The sequence below is a fragment of the Scatophagus argus genome, chromosome 21 (genome assembly GCF_020382885.2).
Source record: "Scatophagus argus isolate fScaArg1 chromosome 21, fScaArg1.pri, whole genome shotgun sequence".
Classification (NCBI taxonomy): Eukaryota; Metazoa; Chordata; class Actinopteri; family Scatophagidae; genus Scatophagus; species Scatophagus argus.
In genome coordinates this window covers 15095243-15118431 of record NC_058513.1, presented here as the reverse complement: position 1 = coordinate 15118431, position 23189 = coordinate 15095243, and the positions used below count along the sequence as shown (strand labels likewise).

The window sequence follows — 23189 nt, the reverse complement described above, 5'->3', positions numbered from 1 at the left end:
TTTAACTTTGAGCAGGAATAACTCTTTGTACACTATTAAACTCATAGTTGTAAAACTAACAAACTTTGTTGCTTTTTCTCTGTAGCACTTAATTATGCAAATTCGCTTCCTTTCTGCATACTAATCACCAAAACACTCCTTAAACACTGAGCGAGGAGCTGGGGGTGGAGCCGGCGGATACTGAAGACGAAATGCAGGGAAAAGGCCACAACATGGTGTTTTCCCACTTCTCCTTTTCTGTGTTCTTTCTCCTGCTTTCTGTCCACTTCGGCACTTAAAGTGGACATTACACACATCGATGTGTGTAATAAGAGAGGACAAAACACACCCAGCTCACCATGGTTTCTAAGAGGCATGCACATGTATAACACAGAGAAAAGAGAAGGGCTGGGAGGGGAAAGGGGGGGTTCAAGTTTGGAGGAGTAGATGGCTGGGGAATTAAAGGGAAATTGATTGTGCAATCTCGCCCTCAAACATCTGCAGAGTAAATATTACACAGGATCACAGTTTGTCCTTCGAAAAGCTAACGCTAATAACCTCCATGTGTCATGGTAGAAACATTTATTTTAATTAGCCCTGTATGTTTCTCTCTCTCTCCAAGTGTGCACTTTATAGAAATTAAAACATGAAGAGTGTTATTTCTAAGCCTTTTGAGCTTTTGGCACTCAGAGTTAAAAGTAAAACTTCCCTTTAAAGTCACACATTTAAGGTTTAACACACACACACACACATACACACAAAGAAGAGAATCACATGGGTTTTTCCGTGGTGAATGCAGCAGTGGGTGGCTCATTCGTCCTCTCTCTGCCCTTCCTGCTTTCATTGTGGAGTTTGGGGGTGATATTGAACTTCAGGCTTGGAGTTGAGCCTGCTCTGCGGCCGCAACCCCAGGCCCCTGATCAGAGAGAGAGAGAGAGAGAGAGAGAGAGAGAGGACATAATGTGACTGCTGCAGACAATCCTCTGGACAGGAAGAAGCAGAGTGGTGCATAGCAAGCGAGAGACAGAGGGAAAATAAAAGAGAGACTGTGTGTGGATATGGATGGGTGGGGGTGCATGTGTGTTTTGATGGGTGTGTTCTCTTGTCTCTGTTTTTCCTGTTTTCAAGTTAAGTTTTTGTGCTGTTTCTTTTTTTATTGCTGGGTTGTTGTTGGGTTTTTTTCCCTTGTTTTTCTAGTCTGGTAAGAAAGACTCTTCAAGCATCTGCTAATGTATTCTGCAGTCAGCTCTCAGCATTGCCAACACTGGGGCCCAGAGTTCCCAGTGCTTACAATCAAAAGCAGGGTTTTATGTGTGTGTGTGTGTGTGCGCGTGTAAGAGAGAAAGTCAGGAGGAAGAGACAGGTTGATTTACATTACTATGTATGCACTGCATCCTCCACATAATGAACAGCTCCAGATTTCCTCTGCTCGGTAAATATTTGATGACCGAGTGGCGGAATGATTTTAGCCGAATAACAGTGGAGTCCTATAAGCTGCTCAAAAGTTGTATTTCAAGCCCGTCTCTCCCTTGTCCTCTTCCCATGTAAATAAGGCCAACTCCCCCTAACTCCACACACCCCTCTGAGGCAGTTTAAAGACCCAACACTGTCTCCTTGTCTCCTTGACAACCAGCATACACTGGGGTCCTGTCGTGGCCTCTCTGTCTTTTGTGTTTGGGAGCTCAGAGACACAGAAAGAAAGAGAGAGAGAGACAGACAGACAGAAAGAGAGAGAGAGAGAGAGAGGACGAGAGAGGAAGAGAGGAAATGAATGAGAAGATGAAAACAAGAGTGGCTGGGAAAAAAAAAAAGATGACAAAGATGACATCACAGCTATTTCAAAGAGCTACTGAAAATTTGGTTTGTAGCCCTATGGTGATAATGATGATGATTAGCCAGAGGCGCAAAACGGGTGGCAGCTCAGTCTGAGAGAGTGTGAGCGAAGAGAGAGAGAGAGAGAGAGAGAGAGAGAGAGAGAGAGGCCCAGAGCTGAATGGGGCATTGTGGGAAAGACAGTGGGCACACTGGGCAGTAACACAGAGAACACTAACTCACAGATTATGCCAGAGAGTCTGAAAACACCCACACTGGGCGACAATGGCAAACTTCATCGCTCCACTTGGCCCCTTCTGAATACACACATACAATGGCAGAATCCAAATAAGATGCTCTGTTATTCGTGAAATTCAGCACACTAAATTCCTTCAGTGCCTCTGTCCCTTTGACCGGCAGCAGATGGCCAGGGCCGCGCCGCATAAACGTGCACGTACGTGTACGTGTGTGTGTGTGTGGCCTCTCTGTTGCATCATGGGTAAGTATGCAGCAGGTGTGAAAGGTGGGAAACACTCTTTTAAAGGTGTGACAGGTGTTATATAGTAGTTATTTCAGGCAGCTCTACCTCTCTACTTCTGTGATACAAACAGAATTGTGGTAATCCATCCCGTGACTCTCGTCAACAGGAACAAATTCAACTGAATCAGTCAATTAAATCAGGCCTAATTAGAATGAGGAGTGAGAAGCAGCAGAGCTAACGGGTTTGACCTTTTTTACAGCTGTTTTCACTGTTAGTTCTCTGCTGCCTCCCTGTGTTGCATGTGAGGAGCGCCGGCATTTTTTGCACCAGTTTTACAAGAAACTGACTGTTACAAAAAAAGTGATGTAGGCCATTCCGCAAAGTTTCCAACAGTGCTCCTGTTCTTTACAAAAAAAAAAATGAAAACAAACTTTTAACAGTATAAGAGCATTTTTACTTTGTGATATCCTGTTGCTTTCACTTTTCATTTCCACCTCTATTTATATGCTCATGTGTGATATGATGAAATATGATCGAATTATTATATAAAAGTAGTATTTGTTGTTTCGGCCCCGTTATGCTACTCCTCTCCTGCAGTCAGTTTTGTAATGTCCTGGTTGCTTCACATCGTTTGCCCTTTGGTTCAGTAAACAGATCCCAGATCTGTGGAGGTGTCGTAAAGACGAGGAGCTTACTAACGTTATGAAGTCTTTTTTTTTTGCTTAGTTATAACTTCGAAAATAGTTAATATATTAAAACAACAAGTTTCCAATATAATATACTCTTATGGTAGTACTTTCTGTTTTGACACATTTAATGGTTGGTTTTGTTGATGTAACGACAGCTCAGCGTCGGCGGTAGTCGCTTTACGGCAGAGCGTGTTGCTGGAGGTCAGGCGCTTGACAAGAACTCGAGTTAAATAATCTGAAACGACATCGAGTGTTTCCGCTTGGAAAACTCACAGAAATTCAACACACTCATTATCGGGACAGCCTCTATCGCTGGCGGTGAATCCAGCAGTTCGTCCTTGATCGATTTGCCTTTAAACTCGAGCTTTGCGACACAGCTAGCTAACGTTGCTAGCGTTAGCTCGACTAGCAGTCTCAGCAACTCCTACCTGGCTTTCCGGTTTTCGCCAGGTTACCCTTCGGATCTTTTACAACCATGGACAACAACTCTCAAGGATCAGGGGGAGTCAAAGTTGGTCTCGGGAGTCTCTTCGGAGGTGGCTCACCGGAGTACTCCAACACGGAGCTCGCCGGTGTTCCCTGTAAGCGTCATGTAATCTTTCCACAATGCTAGTTAGCTGTAGTTACACTGCTTTGGTTAGCTTAAAAGCTAACGGAAAGTGACATTTAACAGCTGTTTTGGCAGTCAGTTTCATAACCTTCATATTCCTGGAATGTCCATCTTTCTCATTATATAAATGTTAAATTATGTAAATGTAACTTTTCGGTTGTAATGTCGTTTCAGTGACTGGAATGAGCCCTCTGTCACCTTACCTCAATGTCGACCCTCGTTACCTGGTTCAGGTAAGCTACCGCTGAAGAGGAATTTTAGCGATGTAGTGAATTATTGTGTTTTGTTTCTGGTTGTAAAAGCTGTTATATTGTGTTTAAGGACACAGATGAGTTCATCCTACCAACGGGCGCCAATAAAACAAGAGGAAGGTTTGAACTGGCTTTCTTTACCATTGGAGGATCCTGCATGACTGGTATGAGATGATTAACATCTGTAACATCAGTGTGTCACACAACTTGCAGAAATTATGTTTCAAACATTATTATCTTTGATAGGTTTTGCCTCACTCTGCTTTTCTGCTGCTTTGTTTTGATTACAGGAGCAACACTTGGTGCTTTAAATGGTCTCAGGATGGGTCTGAAGGAGACTAGAGACATGCCATGGTCCAAACCTCGTAATGTACAGTAAGTTTGGAGACAGAGTTCAGTTACTATTACATTACAGGTACTATCACGTCTTATATTACACATGGATTAGTTAACCTGCCCTCTAAATGTGTGCTTTACCTCCTCAGGATTATCAATATGGTGACCAGACAGGGTGCTTCATGGGCCAACTCGCTGGGCTCTGTTGGTAAGACTATAACTATAACGCATCTCAAAAAATAATACAGTTATACCTATGAGACATACTGATGAATTACAACATGTAAGAAAACACTGCTTAGAGATATGATACTGATGTGCTTTCATGGATTTTGTCTTGAGGTACATTAACATGAGTTTCTCTTGTAAAACTGTTTGCAGCGTTGTTATATAGTGCTTTTGGTGTGGTGATAGAGAAGGCCAGAGGAGCAGAGGATGACCTCAACACAGTGGCTGCTGGGACTCTGACTGGGATGCTCTTTAAATCAGCCAGTAGGTGTCTTTTCTGCTCACATGTCTGCCATTAGTGTGCAGTACATCTCCATGTGGCAGTGACTTTAAGTGAAAACTATTTCCAGATGTGTTTTGTTGAGATGAAGCTAAGCATTTTGACATTTATTGTCTCTGAATATAAAATCATCTTGTTGAAATATTGTGGTTTCGCAGGGTCTTCGCATTTAACTGAATGATGGTTTTAATCTTAAAAAAATCTCAAAAAATTAATGTGCTGCATGTTTTTTTATGTTTATATGCAGATGTATCGCTCATTCTGCTACTCCTGTGTGTTTGCAGGTGGCTTAAAGGGTGTAGCCCGAGGAGGTCTGGTTGGTTTAGCCTTGTCTGGTGCCTATGCTCTTTACAACAACTGGGAACACGTCACCGGCTCCTCGTCATCATCCTCCAAGCTGTACTGATCTCTCCCACACACATACGTGCTTCCACATCAGGGCCAAATATCTCTCCAGGACACAGCCTTTAACCACAGCGTTAAGAAGAATTAGACTCTGGTCAAAAGCGGTGTGCTTTTCAGGGAAGTGGTCCCAGTTTGCTGGTTCACCCCCTCCCGTAGCCACTTTCCTTTCCAGGAGCGTTCTGTGAATTTAAAGATGTGTCGGGAGAAAGAAGAAGTGAAAATGCGGACTAAATTCCAATGGAAATCCAGCTGTAGGCCGTCCTATAACACCCCTCTCTTCATTTGTGTTTATCCCCTGAGGTATTCCTGTCACTGATGTGATCAGTAATAAGAAAACCCTGTGAGGATGTTACAGAGAGGCATGTCATTTGTTATATCATTGTTTATGTTCTTAGTCTGTGATGCCAGTTTTGAAATATTTGAACCCATGAAATTTGGGTTAAATAAGCCAATTTGTAAGGTGACACCTGGTCTCTGTAGTTCACCAGATGAATGGCAGTGGATTCATCTTCTGGTTTTTTAACTCTAAGACTCTTCTGTCATGGAAGATCAAAGAGACTTTCAGCTACAAAGAGAGCTAAGCCTTATGGTCGGTTCTACTCATGTATTTATTGAAGCATACCTGCAGTGCTGTGTGTTTTACTGTGTAAGAATAAGTCACTATAAAGCAGCACTCGAAGCGCCTGCTGTTTATGTGTCTCCATAAATCAGCTGTATTAAAAACTGAAATTAAAAAATGGCAAATGTTGACATAGATGTTGCTATTGACCAATTTTATTGCACATACGTAGAATGGATGTAAAAGGTTATGAGTAGCGTATACTCTGCAGTGCTCTGCTGCAACTTCCTGTACTAGTACATGCAGTGTGTTAGAAAACACTTCACACACACATTCAGAACATGTATTTACATCTTGAGGTGGTTGAGAAATGGTGAACTTGTCAGTGGCACGTGAATGAACTGTGGCTTTTAGAAAAAAGGAAAAAGAAAAGAACAGTTGGTTGTCATCTCTCTGGACATCAGACACAAAACAGAGCAGAGCTTATGTTTGCTGTCAATGCTGAGTCAGGCGGCCTGCTTAGTGCAGGAAGAAGTCCCTGATGCGCGTTGCCTCGATCCAAGGGATGTAGGCAGCGGTGCGGGTGAAAACGCTGGGCTTGTTCTCCACAGTGCAGCCAATGGGGCCGAAGCTCACCACGCCATGCACCTCCCAACGGTCCCGCCCCAGCTGGCACAGCAGTGGGCCACCAGAGTCACCCTGAAGCAGAGAGTGAAGATATGGGAAGTTTACAAGATCATTTATGAATTTATCCTGACTTTTGTCTCTTCCAGCATTGTATGCAAATCTCAGGTCTAACCTGGCATGCAGCAGGTGGGTCCTCTTTGTCCCTGAACCCGGCACAGATCATGGAGTCCCGGACACGATCGCCCCAGAATTTCTTTTGCCGGCAAGTCTTGAAGTCAATAATGGGCAGGCGCGCTTGATTCAGGGCTTCTGCCAGAGACACGTTCTCCTTCCCACCTGGAAAGTGTTCAAGAACAACATTTAAGTAATTTTCCTTTTGATTTCTTCTCTTTTACTTTGCAAATAATCTGTCTGACTTTATGTAATTTTGACAGTTCATTGCTTCCATACTGCTAACGGTTGCCAACAGACTTCTTCCATCACTTTGCCTCCCTCTTGAGTATATCCTCTTTCACCTACTCACCCCGGGTGTCCCCCCAGCCTGTGACCCAGCAGTAGTGTCCAGGGTTGAGGCTGGTCTGCTTGCGCGGCAGGCAGGCGTAGCGGATGAAGTTTGAGGGGTTGATGTCTGTGGCTGCCTTCACCAGGGCGATGTCGTAGTCCAGCTCGCTGTGAGCGGGGTAACGGAAGTTCTCGTGGCGGTAGATTCTCTTCACCGGGAAAATCCTCTCTGCTGTCTCTGAGCGCTTCAGCTGGTGCTTCCCCAGGACGATCCTCCAGCTCCCAGCATCCTCAGCTTTACCCCTGAGAGACCAAAAAGAGTTAATAGTTAAAGGAAGGCCTTTGTGGTTTCATTGGGTTTTCTTTTGTCACCACTTCTTTTTTCTGTGTTAATGGCTGAGTTTCTTACTTCTGGAAACAATGTGCAGCAGTAAGGACCCAGTTCTTGTGGATAAGAGTTCCTCCACACACATGAATGTATTGTTTGCTTCCCCTGGGACGAACCTGTGAGAGAGAACCACACAGCCGGACGTGAGATGGTTTTACTGGCATGTTTTCCTCACATCTCTCACACTTGACCAAGCACAGTGCCCTTCAGTATTTTAACTGGTGTGATCAAAGCCAGACTAAGGCTCAATATCTTTTGCTATGCTTGATTCCAGATCTTCCCCTTCCTTAAAAACTGAATCACGTCAACACAAAAGATTTACCTGCAGAGAAACCTGCCAGGGCCAGGAGTGAGGTCTGGCTTCGTTGCCAGACACAATCCTCTCTGCCATGTTGGGCTTGAAATGAGCCATACCACAATCCTTAGGCCAGTCTAAGAGGAGAAAACCAGCACATGAAAAAACTAGATTAAGTCCCAATAAACAGAAGAATTAAAAAAAAAAATCTGGTTTAATTGGAGCCTCTGCGTCTGTTGCTAATGTTTTCAGAGGTGTGTTTTTCTGCATATGCTTGCCCTCACCCAGATGGAGGAGCTTGTGCTGTGGCTGTCGTCCAGGGGTGAGAGTATATGCAGCTGCAGGCAGAGATGCCTTGCTCAACAGCAGCGGCAGCAGCAGAGATAGGAGGAGGAGCGGAGGAGGTCCAGGTACAGCCATCGTCTTCCACAGAATCACCAGCCGGCACACATCTCATGCTATTTATACCAGGCAGCAAGCACACACAGATGTACATACACAGGTACACATACAGTTCACACACACACAACAACAACACACCTCTAGGGACAATGGGTTGTGTCACAACAATGGCCCAGCACTGGATTGTTCTCCTGTAGCTATGAGTTTCCACTGCCGCTGAGAAAAAGGGGATTTTGGGGAGTCCCATCAGCACTTTCACATACAGTACATATAGTAAGCTCACAGTACACCAACAGGCACGTAGGACAAAGGATACACAGCACCGTACACAAACAAACCTCATGCCACTTGACTTAAAGGAGTGACACAGTGACCTGAAAATCACCTTTATCTGTGATATCCCAGATCCCCACTGGAGTCCATCCTGCATAAACGTGAGATGTTTCATGAGTCCTACTGACTTTGGTGATCCTTTGCTTTTCATTTAGCACCGCCATGTTTGCAGTTTGCAGATTTAAGCAACAGCTATTGGATGGATCGCCATAAAATTTGCCATGCCGACCTCAGGATTAACTCTGATAAATTTCATGATCCTCTGACTTGAGCGTTACCATCAAACAAAATTACATTTTGGCCACTACTTTAGTTTATGAACAGATAACAGCAACATTTTGTTCAGCCTCAGTTGTACATTGTGTTTAATGCTGATCTGCATATTTTAGCATGCTAAACCAGGATGAAATAGAAGAAATAGTCCCAATCAAAACAGTTTTCATCGAAATCTTTGAGACCAGAGCAAATGAAACTGAAATTATCTGCATAGTTAGATACCACAACAATCAGTGTAAAAAAAAAAAAATCTTTATGTAATTTGGACGCATTGGCCCTTTAAGACCAAAAAGTAAGAATAAATAAATGAAAAGCAATAGATACCCTCCAGCCTGCTCTACGCACATCTGTGAAAATATGACAACAATAACTGCAGTGGAAGCCACTAGTGAGCTGAGCTTTTTTTCTGTGGTGAATGAGAGAGAATGTGCCCGCTCATCTGAATGGCAGCGCCTGAATGGTCAAACCCCTCCACTGTGGTTCACCAAGTTTATGTACAACTCATACGACTTGTGTACGTTTTCCACAGTGAATGAGTGAAGCCAGTGTGGGAAGAGACGGAGAGAGAGAGTTTAGTGGCTCACGGGTCTGTTTTTCAGTTGGTGTTTATTCTTAAACGACACGATCGTGCTGAGTCACCTCTTGGTCAATTGCCCGTGTAAACATTTGAGAGTAAAACCTGACATGTGCCTCCATAACAATTCTTTTATTCATCAGTGATGATAAGTAGGTGATCTTGCCTGTGTTTTCATTTTTATATCCAGAAGAATATGTTGTCCCAGAATTAAATTGGGTCATCTTCCACAATGTTATATTAATAACACTGCTTGCTAGTAGAGCATAATATCTTACGTACAGATTTTGCGTTTATACTCTAAAGTAAAAGTTAAGCAAAGTAACCGTCAAATAAATGCTGAATGTGGAGTAAAATGTTTAATATTTCCCCATGAAAGCCCATCACAGATTCATCAGTACATGAGCATAGCCAATAAGTAACAAGAAGTTTCAGTTTCATATCAAAACAGTTCACCCAGAAAGTGCAGCTCATAAAAGAAAAGTCTAATCATATATGACATGCAAGTGTGTGATTTCTAAAACTGTTTTATGAATTATGGCAAAATACAGTTGAGCTGTGACTTTATTATGTACTCATAATTTGGAAATATTTCACATATACATTTGGGAAAACCAGAAAACACTTTATCATCAAGTACATATGTACAAATATCAAATGCTTACACTGAAATAACATCATGAACATGGCAGCTTGTTGACAACAACGATTATCATGAAAGACTGAATGCTCACAAGGAAACGATCTTTACTTGAGTCAAATTTCAATTTGTATATTGATAAAACATTATTGGCATAAGTGGTATTAGCATTAGTTGCATTATATGGTTGTGTTTATGTTTCCATGGCCACACCACACCAGAAAAAAAGTGTTAGAATTGTGATGATGCTACAAGTACACCAGTTCTGCCATGAAACACCATCCATCACCATCAGTATTCAGTAAATAACAACTTCATGTGTAAGCTACCTTAGAGGACTTGTGGTACGAATGAATGTGGATTGTGATACAGAGTTATTGTATTTCTACAACCGACTATGGTTTGTCGCTACTGAACATTGTTCGTGGCCATCTACTGGATTTTAAAAATGCCCTATGTTAACAAAATGAAAAATACTTAGTGCATCCATCCCGCGATTCGGATCTGCTCCAAAATGTAGTTTTTCCTTGGCCCTTGTTACACTCTTACACAAAGTCTCATGAAAATCAGGACAGCAGTTTTTCTGTAATCCTGCTGACAAACAGACAAACTGAAACCATAACATAACTTCTTTAAGTAGATAAATACTGATTTATGTTATGCATTAGATTACCAAACAGTATGTTGTTATGAGACTTTTAAAAACTCTGAGATATCAATGATATAAAATGTCGGCATCAGTATTGACCTTAAAAATCCAGTTATCAGCTGAACTCTACTGTTAAATAACATAAAATAAAAATACTCAAGTAAAGTAAAAGTATTTCAAAACTGTACCCAGAATTCCAATAATGATAATCAAAATAGGTTTTGAATTAATTTTAATTTAAAAGCAAAACTTTTTTTTTTTTTAGAGCAACAGAGATGACATTTTGTTTAATTGAACATTTACATTAATAATGCTGACTTTCATGAAGACCTCACTATAAATGCTTCTACCCATCACCAAGTCATCAAGTGTGTAGATTGTTTTCACAGGTGACTGGAAGACACAGTGAGGTTAAAACCAACCTCAACCAACAAGTCATGTTAACCTGTATGTATCCTGAGAGGCAAAACCCAGGGAAAGAAAAGTCACTAGAGCGCTCGCTGCACCATGCTAAGCTTGCGAGTGCGAGTGGTTGTAACTGACCTCAGATGAAAATATCAACATTTTGAATCAGCTCGACTCTCTCGTTTGCCTCTGCATTGTGGTGGCTCGACAATAAGAAGACGAAATTCGGAGAGATTTTCAAGACAAAATCAACCTGAAACTATCACAGTGAGATGGACATACCCCCCCAATTCCCAGCGGAAACTATGCCCTTGCTAAACAGTAGATCCATATGAGCAGAGGAACACAGTTAATATCATTGCATTTCCACGTTCTACTAAAAGACAAAAATAAAGTCCAGACAACAGCAGGATAAAACCACATCAGACTGAGAACTGCTCCCAATGTCTTTAAGTCTCATTCAGAGTTTATTAGTGGTGCTCTTGTGCAAACTGTGGACTTACTCAGCCATGAGTACTCAATACTCAATAATCAATACATTAGATTAGTCTCGAGGATCAGGATCAGTCAGCTACCTTCCTGGAGCCTCCACACCAGCCAGTCCTCCTCAGTGATCTGATCACACTCTTCTTGCGGCTTTGTGAACTCCCTGAGGGTGACTTAGGATTGCTGGTGCCTTCTTCTCCGTATGCCTCGTCCTCTTCTTTTGCATTATCTCCCTCTGCTCTGCTTGTTCTGCGAGAAATTTCTATTGTTTCCTCCTTTTTGCCACCTCCTTCTCCCTCCTCTGCTTCTGGTGTCTCCTCACTCTCACCCTCCACCTTATGGGTCGAAGTAATAATCTTGACTTGTGGATTAAGTTCTGGAGCCATGGCCTTTACCACGTTCGATATGAGAGGCGGCTTTGGTGCTTTCTTCTTCCCGGAGGTACGTCTCGCCGGTCGGGGGCTCCCCTGGACCTCCAGATGTTTCTTTATGGCTGTGCTCAGAACCTCCGGGTCGAGAGATGCTCCGTGAACATCCCACGTCATCCCATCCTCGTCCCACTGCACCTGCTTCATGCTGCTTCTCCTCCCCATTTCGTCCCTGTCCTCCCCCTGGATCTTCAGACACGACCTTCTCCTGTCCAGATCGTGTGAGGAGGCTGAGTGGCACGTCTGGTCATCTCCTCGTCTCTCTTCATCCTCTCCGCTACTCACTGGGAACATGCTGGAGGATGGGGACACCAGATTGGAGTTCGACCCCACTGAGGACTTCAAGTTCAGTCTAGATCCCGGTGGCGAGCCCAAAATGGAGTGGGAGCCCATGTTGGAGGTGGACATGTTCCTTGTGAGGCCCCACAAGGAGTTGATAGGAGAGACTGTCTGCACTGCTGCGTCTACCAGTTCCAGACATGAAGTCATTGTACCTTCCTCCCTGAACATCTCAACCTTTGAAGGTTTTGTAATGCCATGTCTGGTGTTCAGGTTGCACCTGCAGCCATCCCCCAATTGCGAGTCGCTCACAGAATATATCAGGGGTGACCTCCAAACTCGGCCTGTGGGACAGCTTTGTTCTGGTTGACATGGCAGCTCAAGATAGCAAACTGCTGATTCTTGCTCCTTGGCTGGAGAATTGGGTGTCACGTAGCTTAAAATTTGCACTGGGCTTTTCTCTCCTCCACACTCCAATAACTGTGTGCCTCCTGGACTGCGCAGCTCCTCTATCACATCATCAGCCAGCCATCCAGGATCTGATGGTGCACCTCCTTCAGCTAAGCTAACAGACGATGGGAGCGGTGAGGGGAATGTAAAGGAAAGCAAGTTATTTTCGAGGAAGCCCTCATCTTCTGTGCTGGTGAGCTGAAGGAGTTTGTGGGAGTCAGACGGGGAGGGAGAGGAGGCGTGAACCTGCAGGGGTGACAGCAGTGGAGAGGCTGTGGGTGGGGACACAGGTAGATCTTTCTCCTGATGCATGCTCAGCCTGAATTGTGAAGAAGAAGAAGAAGAAGTTAAAAGCTCTTCAGGTGGTAAAGTTGGTGTTTGCAGGGGGGAGATGAAGGGCGAAGGTGTAGTTGGTGAAGAGGCTGGTTTGGACATTGGAGAGTCTGGCACAGCAGGAAAAGGGGTTTCCTGAGTTAGACTCGGGGGCCTTGATGTCCCCTCTTTACATACAATTGTCTCAGGAGTGCTGCTGCGGCTATGTGTGCTGCCACTACACTGACTCCAGCGCTGCATGCTGGCAATCCATCGCTCGCTGAGAGCAGGGGGGTTGTGCACATCCACATTTTGGGGTGTGAGTGACAACTGGTGGCTGTTGGTAGCACCGAAGCGCTGCCACACGGGAGGGTACAGCTGCTTCGGTGTCACTGAGCTCTGCTCCGAGTGTGTGTTGGTGCTGGAGCTGCGTCTCAGGTCCGTTCTGGTCCAGACTGGGTCCCGCTTGTGCGGCGGCCCTGTCGCCATGACCACATCCATAGAGCTCTTAGAGAGGGAGAAAATGGGCGCTTGATCATCCTCGTCTTCTAGTCCCACAGTCCCAGCATCACTCGCGAAAGAGACGGACTGACTGCCTGCATAACAAACTGGCTGGTAGCTCTCAGAAGCGGGACGCCCAGACCTCGCCATGGCAACAGCACCACCCTGAGAAAAAAGACATGTCACTGAGTGTTTGATTGCGCTTTGTCCATAAACCTTGCATGATGAAGACAGAATTGTGTTTTTAAGTTCAGACTGTCACAACCAGACCTACTTGCTTCAAGCACACAGCGTTAGTGCCACCCTTGATGCTGATAGGCTACTCATTAGAGTTTGCTCATAAGATCATCTGCGTTTTTGGCTGAGAAACTGCTGTTTCTTGTCATGATGCCAAACAAATCACTTCACCTTGAGGAGAGGGCAGATTCAGAGGTCTGGACGCAATCTTAAACCTTCAGTACCTTATTTTTTGACCACTTGGGGGCAGCAGAAGCAAGTTGTGAACACACGCTTATTCTTGCTGAGCATTAGATGAGAGGACTGACATGAGTCTTTGCCAAAACGTTGAACTATGCCTTTTAATCTTTTCTGACTCTGACACACACCCTCAGTGCAGTCAGTGCACGCACACGCACACACACATACACACACACCAAACACATTGAAAGGCACTAACAGATTAGCCTAAAGGGATTACACAATCCAGATTATTGCATTATTGAGACAAAATGCAGGTTGATTGAGGCAGTTTAAGAGAGCATTTGGCCTGCAACTGTCAGAAGACAAAAAAGACAGACAAAAGGCGAGAATGGGTGGTAGATGTTATAAGAAGTTGCAATCAACATGTTTTCTTCATGCCTTCCAAAAGAGTCATTGCGCATGTTGTGTCTGGTCTTACTGTCTCATTGTGTATCTATGCTTTTAAAAGCCGATCGTGCCAGTTCTTCGGTCCCTCTCTTGTTGAAAGTCAGAGCTGTTCTTACTGCCACAAACACATTAATGAGTCCATTTTTAATGTCGAAACTAACTGTCAAATCTCATCTCTGACCCAAACTGACCTGGTTGTGTTTATGAATTGCAGATATCCTGACTACTTAATAATTTGTCTGTACTGGCAGAATAAACACCTTGTTAATCCACATAAGTGAGCAAAAACACAGTGTGATGTCACATAAAAGAGGAAGGTAACAGCTTACCTTTTGTGCACCTTGTGTCCTGTTTTGCCCTCTCCCCTGCCTCAGAGCAGGTGCTGCTAAATGGCGTCCCTCCCTCCTCACCTCCTTCGCTCACTTCTTAAGAAAATCACCTTTCTTGTTTCCAGCTGCCCTCAGAGCCTTCAAACACACACACACACACACACACTCCTCTGTTGTGACTTGTCTTCAGCTTGATCTTCTCCTCTGTTTGCTTGTCTTAGCTGGACCTCATGTGAACTTGGCGTCGGTGAGAATATGAGGATTTCTCTGCCTGCCTGCATGTGGGTGCTGTGTGATGTGTGGTGTGTACATGTGTGTGCGTGCGTGTATAAGAGAGGGCCATCACTCTGCCTTTAGCACCGAGGATTAGCTGTCATCCCATTAGCTGTCCTCCAATCCCCGAACAGACAGCGTGTGTGTGTGTGTGTGTTTGTGCGTGTGTGTCTAAGTGAAACAGCGTGGGTGGATGAGTGGCTAATGTGCATTTTGATCTTAAGATCTGGTCAGTGCAGTCATATTGTATGTGTATCTGCAATGTGTGTTGGTGTCTGTGATTAAAAGCAGAGGATGGATATAAAACAAGCCTAAGAGTCTGCAGACATGCTAACGACTCTGTGAGCTAACATCAGCATGCTAATATGCTTGCACTGACAGTCACCTTCCTCTCACTGTCTTAGTTAGCTCTGAGCTCAAAGCACAGCTGGGACTGATGGGGATGTCTTTCATTTTGAAGATATTTGATCATAAATCTAATGAATGTTTGTACCTGTTTGGCAGTCCTTTTAATACAAATAAATAAACAATAAACAAATAAAAATGAAATGAAGAGATAAAAATTATAGTAAATCAGTGTTTTTGTAGCTGTTAGCTTCTTAGCTATAAACTCCAATAGACTTTTTGGAATTTATCCTGTGGGGTTTCAGATTATTAATGCATTTTCCCTGCCAGACAGCATTTGTGTCCATTTACTCTATTTCCATTTATCCCATTGAATATCATAAGTTTATTAAACACAGCTTCATTCTGGGACTTTCAGGCCGTGATCTCTTTACGTCTGTAAAAATTATTCAAACAAGACAAGGACAAAATATCGCCTATTGGTTAAAGAAGCAGACATTGCTTTGCTTTAAGGGGTCACAAACCAAAAAGTTTACTGCATTACACAACTCTAAAAAGTTTGAAGAGTCTGATAAATGCTTTTTATGGCTTTAACAATTTAGTAGTTCACTTTAATACAATTAAAGCACTCGGTAGAAACATATAGAACGATAAAATATTGGTTGAAATCAGCAACCAATAGCATGACGACATCAACAGAGTTATTTTACTGACTTCAATTGACAAAGTGGGGTGTGTGTAAAACTGGTACATGTTTTGTGCCTAATTTGTAAATGGGTTTAAACACCCTGAATCAGTAGTCTGGTCCTTTAAGGGGGGGTTACTGAGTGTGGCTGCCAATCGAAAAGCCAGAAAACAGCATGAGACGGTGGGAATCCTCCAGCTGTGTCGTACTCTCTCTGCTGGGTCGCATACTGTAAAAGGCTGAAGAGCTACTGTCTGTTGAAAAATAAAAATAAATGGCAGGTAAGCCGTAAACTGCATTACTCTCAACACCCGCCAGCTGTTTTCCCCGCTGAAGTGTTGGTTTGTTCAGACCAGGTGTCACTGCTGGCTGCCGGTCTGTCTGCGGGTCTCCTGCTGCTGCTGCTGGGTCTGATGGTCTACTATCTGTGGAGGAAGAAGAAGGGTCGGAGTCGGTATGAGGAGCTGCTCCCTACGGTGCCTTCAGTCCCAGCCTGCTCTGCTTCGGTCATCCTGGTGTCTCAGGGCCCGTGGGCCACGTTAGTAACTTTCATACACAGTGTTTTTCTGTCAGTGTTTATTCTTCTTTTCTTTTAAAGTTTTATAACCGGTTATTTATGAAGACACAAGTTTTTGCTGTCCTTTATGAAAGGCCCACAGAGATCCCTTTCACCTTGCCTCCTCGCTTCACGGCACAAAACCAGGGCGAACTGAAAAATGACAAGGAGAAGGAAGAAGAGGGGATAAAGATGGAGGCCCGGAGGGACATACTAGCCCATCGTGGATCACTCTCAGTAAGCAGTAGGTCATCACCACCACAGTTGTCATCCCTTTGAGTGTTTGAAGAGAATCAAATCTGAATTCCAACACTGGTAACATGTTTCCATCAGGATGGTACCCGGTGGGGACGGTGCTGGCTGGCCTCTACTCTGTCCCCCCTCTGAGCGAGGTGGTGGCCCCTCCTCCAGGAATGGCCACCCGTCTCTGCTTCTCTGTGGAGTATCGACACAGCAGCGAACAGCTCATGGTCTCCCTGCTCCGCCTCGGTAACCTGCCTCCCCGCTTCCACGGCAACGTCACGCAGGTGGAGCTCCGGCTCCTCCCTGATGACCGGCGGCCCCGCCAGGCCAAGGCCCGGGGCACGGGGCCCGACCCGGAGTTCAGTGACTGCTTCATTTTTCAGGTGAGGTCGCAAAAGTTCAGAGAAGTTTTAAAGCCGGAAAAAGAACAGCTCACTTGTGGATTCTCGCTTCATCTGAAGTGGTGTAAAGTGGTCAGGAAAATTTTACTTAAAGTAAAAGTACTCAGTACATAAAAATGGCCCCTGTGACTCATACTAAACCAAGTATATCATTATTTGATTATTACTCATGTATGTATGTCACAAACCAAGTGACACCTTCATGATGTTTGTTTGGCCAATCAATAGTTCAAAATCAAAAAAACAATACATTTTAATTATTGAAATAAAATTGTAATTTGTGAAAACCATGGGACCATGAGATATTTTTTCATAAAAAACGACCTGAACAATTAATAAAGTTTCCAAATAATTTTCTGTCTAATCGGTTAACTGACAAATCATTTGAGCTGAGATTATACTTTGGTTTAATTCATAATAAAACATATTTTATAAGCTCTCCCTTAACAGATGATTGAAGTAAAGTTGCAAAATGCAGTATTTCTCTCTGCAATGCTGTGAAAAAGGAGTAAAACGACACTCTCACACACTTCCTGTGCGTTTCCCCTGCAGGTGTCAGGAGTGTGTGTGCCTCTGAGCACTCTGAGCGTGTGCGTGCTGAGCGTGGAGCAGGACGGCAAACGCCACGCGGTGGGCAGGGTGCTGTTTCCTCTGGAGGGGGAGCTCGGTCAGGCGGGCAGGGTGCTGTGGAGGGACCTGGAGACGGAGGAGGACACTCAGGTAACACAGATGGGTGTTTGCATGTGGTCATAAACGCTCATAATGTTTCTGCCATCCTCTAATTTCCCCTCAGCGTTCGGAGCTCGGTGACGTGCAGATTTCCCTCAGCTACAGTCCGTCTCTGCAGCGCCTCTCTGTGGTGGTCCTGAGTGCTCGAGGCCTACAACTGCTCACGGACGCAGGTACGCTACCTGAACCTGAGCTACGTCAGGGGAGTAAGCAAGCACGTGTAACGCGGAGCCCTTGTGTCTGTCAGGTGTGTGTACCCAGGTGAGCCTGCAGATGCACACCCAGGTGGTGAAGAGCAAGCGCAGCTGTGTGGTGAGAGGTGAGCAGGATCCCTGTTTCAGCCACAGGATGACCTTTAAACTCCGCCCGCAGCACCTGGACGAGGCCTGTCTGAGGTTCGAGCTGCAGCAGCCGAACGACGTCCGCTCAGGTGAAAGAGACGGCTTGATGCGCATAATACGGACGGAGAAGATCAGTGGGACTTTGGAGAATTTGTGTTCATTACTTCAGCTTTCCGTATTCTTCATTTACACTGTGTTTACTTATAGTGAATTTTAGATGAGCTCTTATGGAGTTCAGTCTTTAGTTTTAATTCTGTCTTTTATGACTTATTTTTATCACACGTTTTAGTTGCTGAAACATTGAAGGAGAGGTGAGCTCTGCTCTGTCTTTATTTCCCTCCCAGAGCCTCCGGCCTTACTGGGAGTGCTGGTGCTGGGACCCTTCATGTACGCCAGAGGCCCACAGCTGCAGCACTGGATGGACATGGTCAACACGCCACAGGAGCCAGTCAAACGGTGGCACGGACTGAGAAGGGCCACTTAACACCACAACCACACACACAATGTATATGTACAATTTTGAAGAGAATAACATTTAACAACATTTACAGTCAGTTGTGTTATTTTTAATGGGTCATAGAGGAATGTTTCTGTAGCTCTGAATGTCTTTCTTTCTTTCTTCCTCCATAATAGCAGCAAAAAGAAAATGCACTCACATATAGGAACAAAACTTCTCTCTCATCCATTAATGTGGCTGGCTGTCTTGAATTAGGAAACTGGGAATGCTGGAAAAAAAATTATAAGAATTTGTTTATTAGAAAACTTAAACTTAATTTGATATCTTGTGCCAGGTTACACCTTTTTGGAGCAGGCTGGCAAAGTTAAATTGAACAATACTTTTTAAAGCATATTCTTTATTTTACTTTATTGCTTTGAATACATTTTATGTTGTTTTGTATGTACATCTATATGCGATTTTAATAAAGAGTTTTCAGAAGAGAAACGCTGAAGAGCCTCTCAGCGCGTCTCTTCCTGAAGTTGTCCAGCAGGGGGCGACTGGCGCCTTTCTGTCAGTGTGCGCAGCTGCATTTTGAACCGTCGAGCGTTAATGAGGAAGTGAGTTGACAACATGGTTGTAAGCGTGAATCTTTTTTAAAGTTGTTGTCAGTCGTACCGGTGTTTTATTTATTAGTATTTTTTTTATCTGGCTTGGCAACATGAAGATAAATGAAAACACTTTGCTGGAGGGACACAAAGTCGTGCTGGTCCCTTACAACGCAGACCACGTACCCAGGTAACATGAGAAACCGACAGTCTGTTGGTTAACAGCTGCTGTTGAACACATGAGAGCATCACATTTCTTTCATTGCTTCCTCTGCTGATGTCTTCTTGTTAGCAGAGTGTTTTGAATGAATCTTATGAGTCTTACGGACTGAGAATAAATTGCTTTCAGTACACTCAAAATATGGCTAAAATCAACCAATAAAAGTTTGTTGGATGAGACACATCTAATATTTTTAATTTAATCATTTATTCACAGTGTACTATTGTATACATGCACAAAATACGTAAAGCACAAGTTATGATTAGTAGCATCACTAATGTTGCAGCTGTTAAAGGTGGAGCTAATTTTTTAGATATTATATAGGATTTATCTGCGGGGTAACTTGTGAAATTTTCAGTAAACTTTTATCTTAATTTATAATATTACATCATAGGTATTGTAAGTGATTCTATTTCATGTCATTAATCTGAATCTGCAAAGATACTATTGGTTATCAAATAAATATTGGGAGAAAAATTAAAATTTGCCTCTGGTATAAAACAGCAGAGTTGAGATTTTATTTTACTGGATGTTTGACTTCAGCCATGTTTTTAATTTGAAAGGATCATTGATTTGCCCAGAATTCATAGCAAATGTTATTCTGACAAGCTAATGATGAGCTACAGCTGCAAACCGTCTATCTCATGTCTGACTAGTTTAAACCAAGCCAAAGTCAAAGTGTGGGAAAAAAAAACACACATTTCAGTCTGCGTTCAGGCTCTAAACCTTAATGGAGCTGGATGTTATTTAGTGCCGAAAACAGTTTTTGTAGACCAGCTTCATTCCTTTCCCTGTGTTTTGCCCGCCTGTTTCAGGTATCATGAGTGGATGAAGTCTCCTGAGCTGCAGCAGCTGACGGCTTCAGAGCCGCTGACCCTGGAGCAGGAGTACGACATGCAGAGGAGCTGGAGGGAAGATGACGACAGTAAGGGATCATCTGTCTGCCAAACAACACTTTCGTTCCTTATACGTACTCCAAAGAGCTGCTTTTATTGAGACAACTCCAGGTGTAAAGTCTCTGGACTGTCGTACTCTCATCCTTCAGATTTGCTGGCTCGTAGCTTTTGCCTGCTGATCATTTATGGTTTCATGATCATTCCAGAGTGCACGTTCATCATTTTGGACAAGCAGCGGTGGGCGGACACCAGTGTGGAAGAGGAGCAGTGCATGGTGGGAGATGTCAACATCTTCTTGACGGACCCCACAGACCCATCCTCGGCTGAGTTGGAGATCATGATAGCAGGTGACGCTATCATGGTCATATCATATCAGCTGTTCAGAAGCAAATCAAATGATCAAATAATCTGCAATCAAGCTGTGCTTTAGTTTTTACACGTCAGTCATTCCCACACGTATGTCTTCCTGCTGTTGTTGATGTTATGTTTATATCTTTGTTTTTAACAGAGCCCGGTTACAGAGGCAAAGGCATCGGGAAAGAGGTGACGCGTATGATGATGTGCTACGGTGAGCAGCTTATTTCTGTTGTTAACGGTCAGTCGAACGGAACGCGTTGTTACAGTCACGAGACAGAAGGTTAAAGTCATCGTGTCCAATATGAACTTTTCTGACTTTGCTGACCTTTTGACTCGCTGCTCAATTTCCTGTTTATTGGCAACTCAGTTTTTGTGTTGTGCTTGTGTTGTGCTTGTTGTGCTCAGATGTTTTCAAAAAGTGTTGACAACAGAAGACACGATTGACACGGCTGTACAGATTGTTGTGAAACACGTCTTAAATCGTCACATTTCTTCGATTGTCACAATAAAACAAAAAACTCAGAAGCTCTGGTTCCAAGCTGTGAAGGGGCTGAGATCAGTGTGTTTCCTTCCACCAGGTGTCACCAAACTTGGTGTCAAAAAGTTTCAAGTGAAAATCGGGCTGGACAACCAGATCAGCATCAACATGTTCAAGAAACTCCACTTCCAGGAGGTAATGAGATCACGTCGTATCACTGTGCCTGAGAAGTCCTGACACTATGACGCCAATCTGACCTTCATCCTTGTGTCTGTTGCAGGTGTCGGTGTGTCGGGTCTTCAAAGAGATGACGCTCGAGATGACGGTGGACGAGTCAGTTCGGACGAGGCTGCTGGCCGACACGACCGACATGAGGGAGAAGGACTACAGGCAGACCTGCAGCAACAGACAGGAACTGCTTTCGTAGTGAAGTGTCTCAGACTTGAAGCCGTGAAGGAGATCCAGAGCTGAAAACTGGTGTGTGTGGATCCTACAGTCCTCTGTTCACCTTCATACACTCTGAATCCGTAATACCAGAGCACCTCACTTTATCTCTGCAGAGATCAGAAGTAACTGAGTGTATTCACCCAAGTATGGAACCTTAGTACAGTCTTCAGGTTCCGGTTCTTTATGTAAGTATTTTAATTTGGAGGACCATTTCCGCCTTTGTGTTTCAGAGGGAAACGTGATACTTTGTGTGCGTGTTAGCTCGTTTAATATCTGACAGCTGGAGTTACAAGTTACACGCTCGGATTAAAAGCATGTGGACACCTGAACATAACACTGTGTCAGTCCGAAATTTTAATCTGCTGCTGAAACAGCCTCCAGTCTTCTTCAGTTCCACAAGATTTGATCTTTGCCGGTCAGAAAATGATTTGTGGCCTGTCCTGGGTGGTTTTTGACTTCTGGCGGTTTCTACTGGAAGTGGTTAATACGATTTTGTTCCGCATCGTAACACAGGCTCTTATTTTGTAGCAGAAATACATATAAAGGTACACGGACGAAACGCAAGTTTGCGCCTGTACACTCTGACATTTTTGGTACTACAAAAGAAACAGGGTGATTATTAAACAATTTTGTCCTTTAAAGTTTCCGTTTCCCTGATTGGAGCGAAACGCATCTCTTGTGCATTACAACAAAACGTATTTGTCTCGAGTTGCTCTTAATTGCTGCATTAGTGCGCTGCATTGCTCATAATTCTCTCGTTCGGAAGCGGAAGGCTGGCGGTCGAAATCGAAGGCCAACATCGGGAGCTTCGCTGAGCTCCTTTCATATCGCACCACGTGACGCTGAACGAGAAATCGAAGGACATAATTCTGCATGTTGTATCCTCTCTGTACCGACTGTGCAGCATTTTTGAGGGCAAGAATCAGATGTTTATTTTGAGGCATCCACAGTGTAGTTTCTTTAAAGTTAGATTTTTTAATCCTTATTCACATGAAAGGTAAAACGGCTGACAGGTAAAGTGAGAAAACTTACGCTCTTGAACACTTTGCATTTCATCTCTTTTGATATCGTGAATTCACTCCAGCAGCAGTTTCCTACGGTCTTTCTGGCTTTCTTTGTTGCGGTTGCTTCACTGAGACGAGGAGGCTTTAATATTTCTCTGTAATTGTTCTTCATCACTTAAACTCCACTCTGCTCCTTGTCTCGGTTTCCTCAGCTCCAGCGGACAGATTACACAGTGGATCTAAGTTTCATCTGCCTAATGGTGGCTGTGGTTGCTGGCTCTTTCGCAGGCTGCCTTCTCTGTCATATTAGCTGTCATATGAGCTCATTCGCATAATGTTTGAGGTATTGACTATGGAAGTGAAATATACAGTCGAAGCGATGATCAGGAAATGGATATCACCCATCATAAAAACAGATGTGCAGCTTCTGGTAATCTGTGTTTGTGCTGTGGAGCTTAGCTCTTATAATTCAGCTGTTAAAAGCATTTCCTAACTCTTTAACTCTGTTTAATTTAATTATGTGTCCATGTCAGTTCTTTGTACAGAAAGAAGTTTCACACATTAACAACTAAGCCACATCATCAGACTGAGTCACTATTGAGGATCAAAGTAAAGTATTTTTAAAGTATTTTTTTTTAAAGGGATACTGTTGGCATCCATAAAAATTAAAACTTGTGTGTGCAGTGTTGTTATTATACAAAATCTCATCACACAATTTAATCACAGGTTCACAGAAGATGAATTTTCCGGTTGGAAACTTGTGTTCACCGATCTTCTCCTCTAGCTACAAAAACAGAC

General features: G+C 43.7%; 5 protein-coding genes across 8 annotated transcripts; 3 read left to right on the top strand and 2 right to left on the bottom strand.

The window, feature by feature from the left end:
• The first annotated feature begins 3111 nt into the window (after positions 1 to 3111).
• On the top strand, positions 3112 to 5825 carry timm23a (translocase of inner mitochondrial membrane 23 homolog a (yeast)). The gene is made up of 7 exons (XM_046377928.1): positions 3112 to 3542; positions 3746 to 3804; positions 3893 to 3986; positions 4113 to 4197; positions 4308 to 4366; positions 4540 to 4650; positions 4951 to 5825. Exons 1-7 carry the CDS (start codon positions 3437 to 3439, stop codon positions 5070 to 5072), a joined length of 636 nt encoding a protein of 211 aa, XP_046233884.1. The 5' UTR covers positions 3112 to 3436; the 3' UTR covers positions 5073 to 5825.
• A 269-nt stretch (positions 5826 to 6094) lies between these two features.
• zgc:112285 (uncharacterized protein LOC561476 homolog) lies at positions 6095 to 7861 on the bottom strand. Its single transcript, XM_046377929.1, has 6 exons — positions 7726 to 7861; positions 7469 to 7578; positions 7168 to 7262; positions 6781 to 7061; positions 6430 to 6593; positions 6095 to 6329 (listed from the first exon to the last, which is right to left on the bottom strand). The coding sequence occupies exons 1-6, from the start codon at positions 7859 to 7861 to the stop codon at positions 6150 to 6152; spliced, it is 966 nt and encodes a 321-aa protein (XP_046233885.1). The 3' UTR covers positions 6095 to 6149.
• A 2998-nt stretch (positions 7862 to 10859) lies between these two features.
• LOC124052734 (mucin-12) lies at positions 10860 to 14501 on the bottom strand. The gene is made up of 2 exons (XM_046377321.1): positions 14373 to 14501; positions 10860 to 13341 (listed from the first exon to the last, which is right to left on the bottom strand). The coding sequence occupies exon 2, from the start codon at positions 13324 to 13326 to the stop codon at positions 11284 to 11286; it is 2043 nt and encodes a 680-aa protein (XP_046233277.1). The 5' UTR covers positions 13327 to 13341; positions 14373 to 14501; the 3' UTR covers positions 10860 to 11283.
• A 1572-nt stretch (positions 14502 to 16073) lies between these two features.
• On the top strand, positions 16074 to 18879 carry syt15 (synaptotagmin XV). The gene is made up of 7 exons (XM_046377140.1): positions 16074 to 16213; positions 16327 to 16475; positions 16565 to 16889; positions 17382 to 17595; positions 17669 to 17777; positions 17852 to 18034; positions 18290 to 18879. The coding sequence occupies exons 1-7, from the start codon at positions 16089 to 16091 to the stop codon at positions 18427 to 18429; spliced, it is 1245 nt and encodes a 414-aa protein (XP_046233096.1). The 5' UTR covers positions 16074 to 16088; the 3' UTR covers positions 18430 to 18879.
• Positions 18880 to 18935: 56 nt separating this feature from the next.
• Positions 18936 to 23066, top strand: nat9 (N-acetyltransferase 9 (GCN5-related, putative)). 4 transcript variants are annotated; one of them, XM_046377139.1, is made up of 7 exons: positions 18936 to 19001; positions 19109 to 19179; positions 20025 to 20134; positions 20312 to 20452; positions 20614 to 20673; positions 21041 to 21135; positions 21221 to 23066. In XM_046377139.1, the coding sequence occupies exons 3-7, from the start codon at positions 20038 to 20040 to the stop codon at positions 21365 to 21367; spliced, it is 540 nt and encodes a 179-aa protein (XP_046233095.1). In that variant the 5' UTR covers positions 18936 to 19001; positions 19109 to 19179; positions 20025 to 20037; the 3' UTR covers positions 21368 to 23066. The 4 variants fall into 4 exon arrangements, 3 of the variants coding, with proteins under 3 accessions (XP_046233095.1, XP_046233093.1, XP_046233094.1); XR_006842030.1 differs by having other exon boundaries at positions 18955 to 19179; positions 21221 to 21417; positions 22604 to 23066; XM_046377137.1 differs by having other exon boundaries at positions 18955 to 19179.
• The last annotated feature ends 123 nt before the right edge of the window (positions 23067 to 23189 follow it).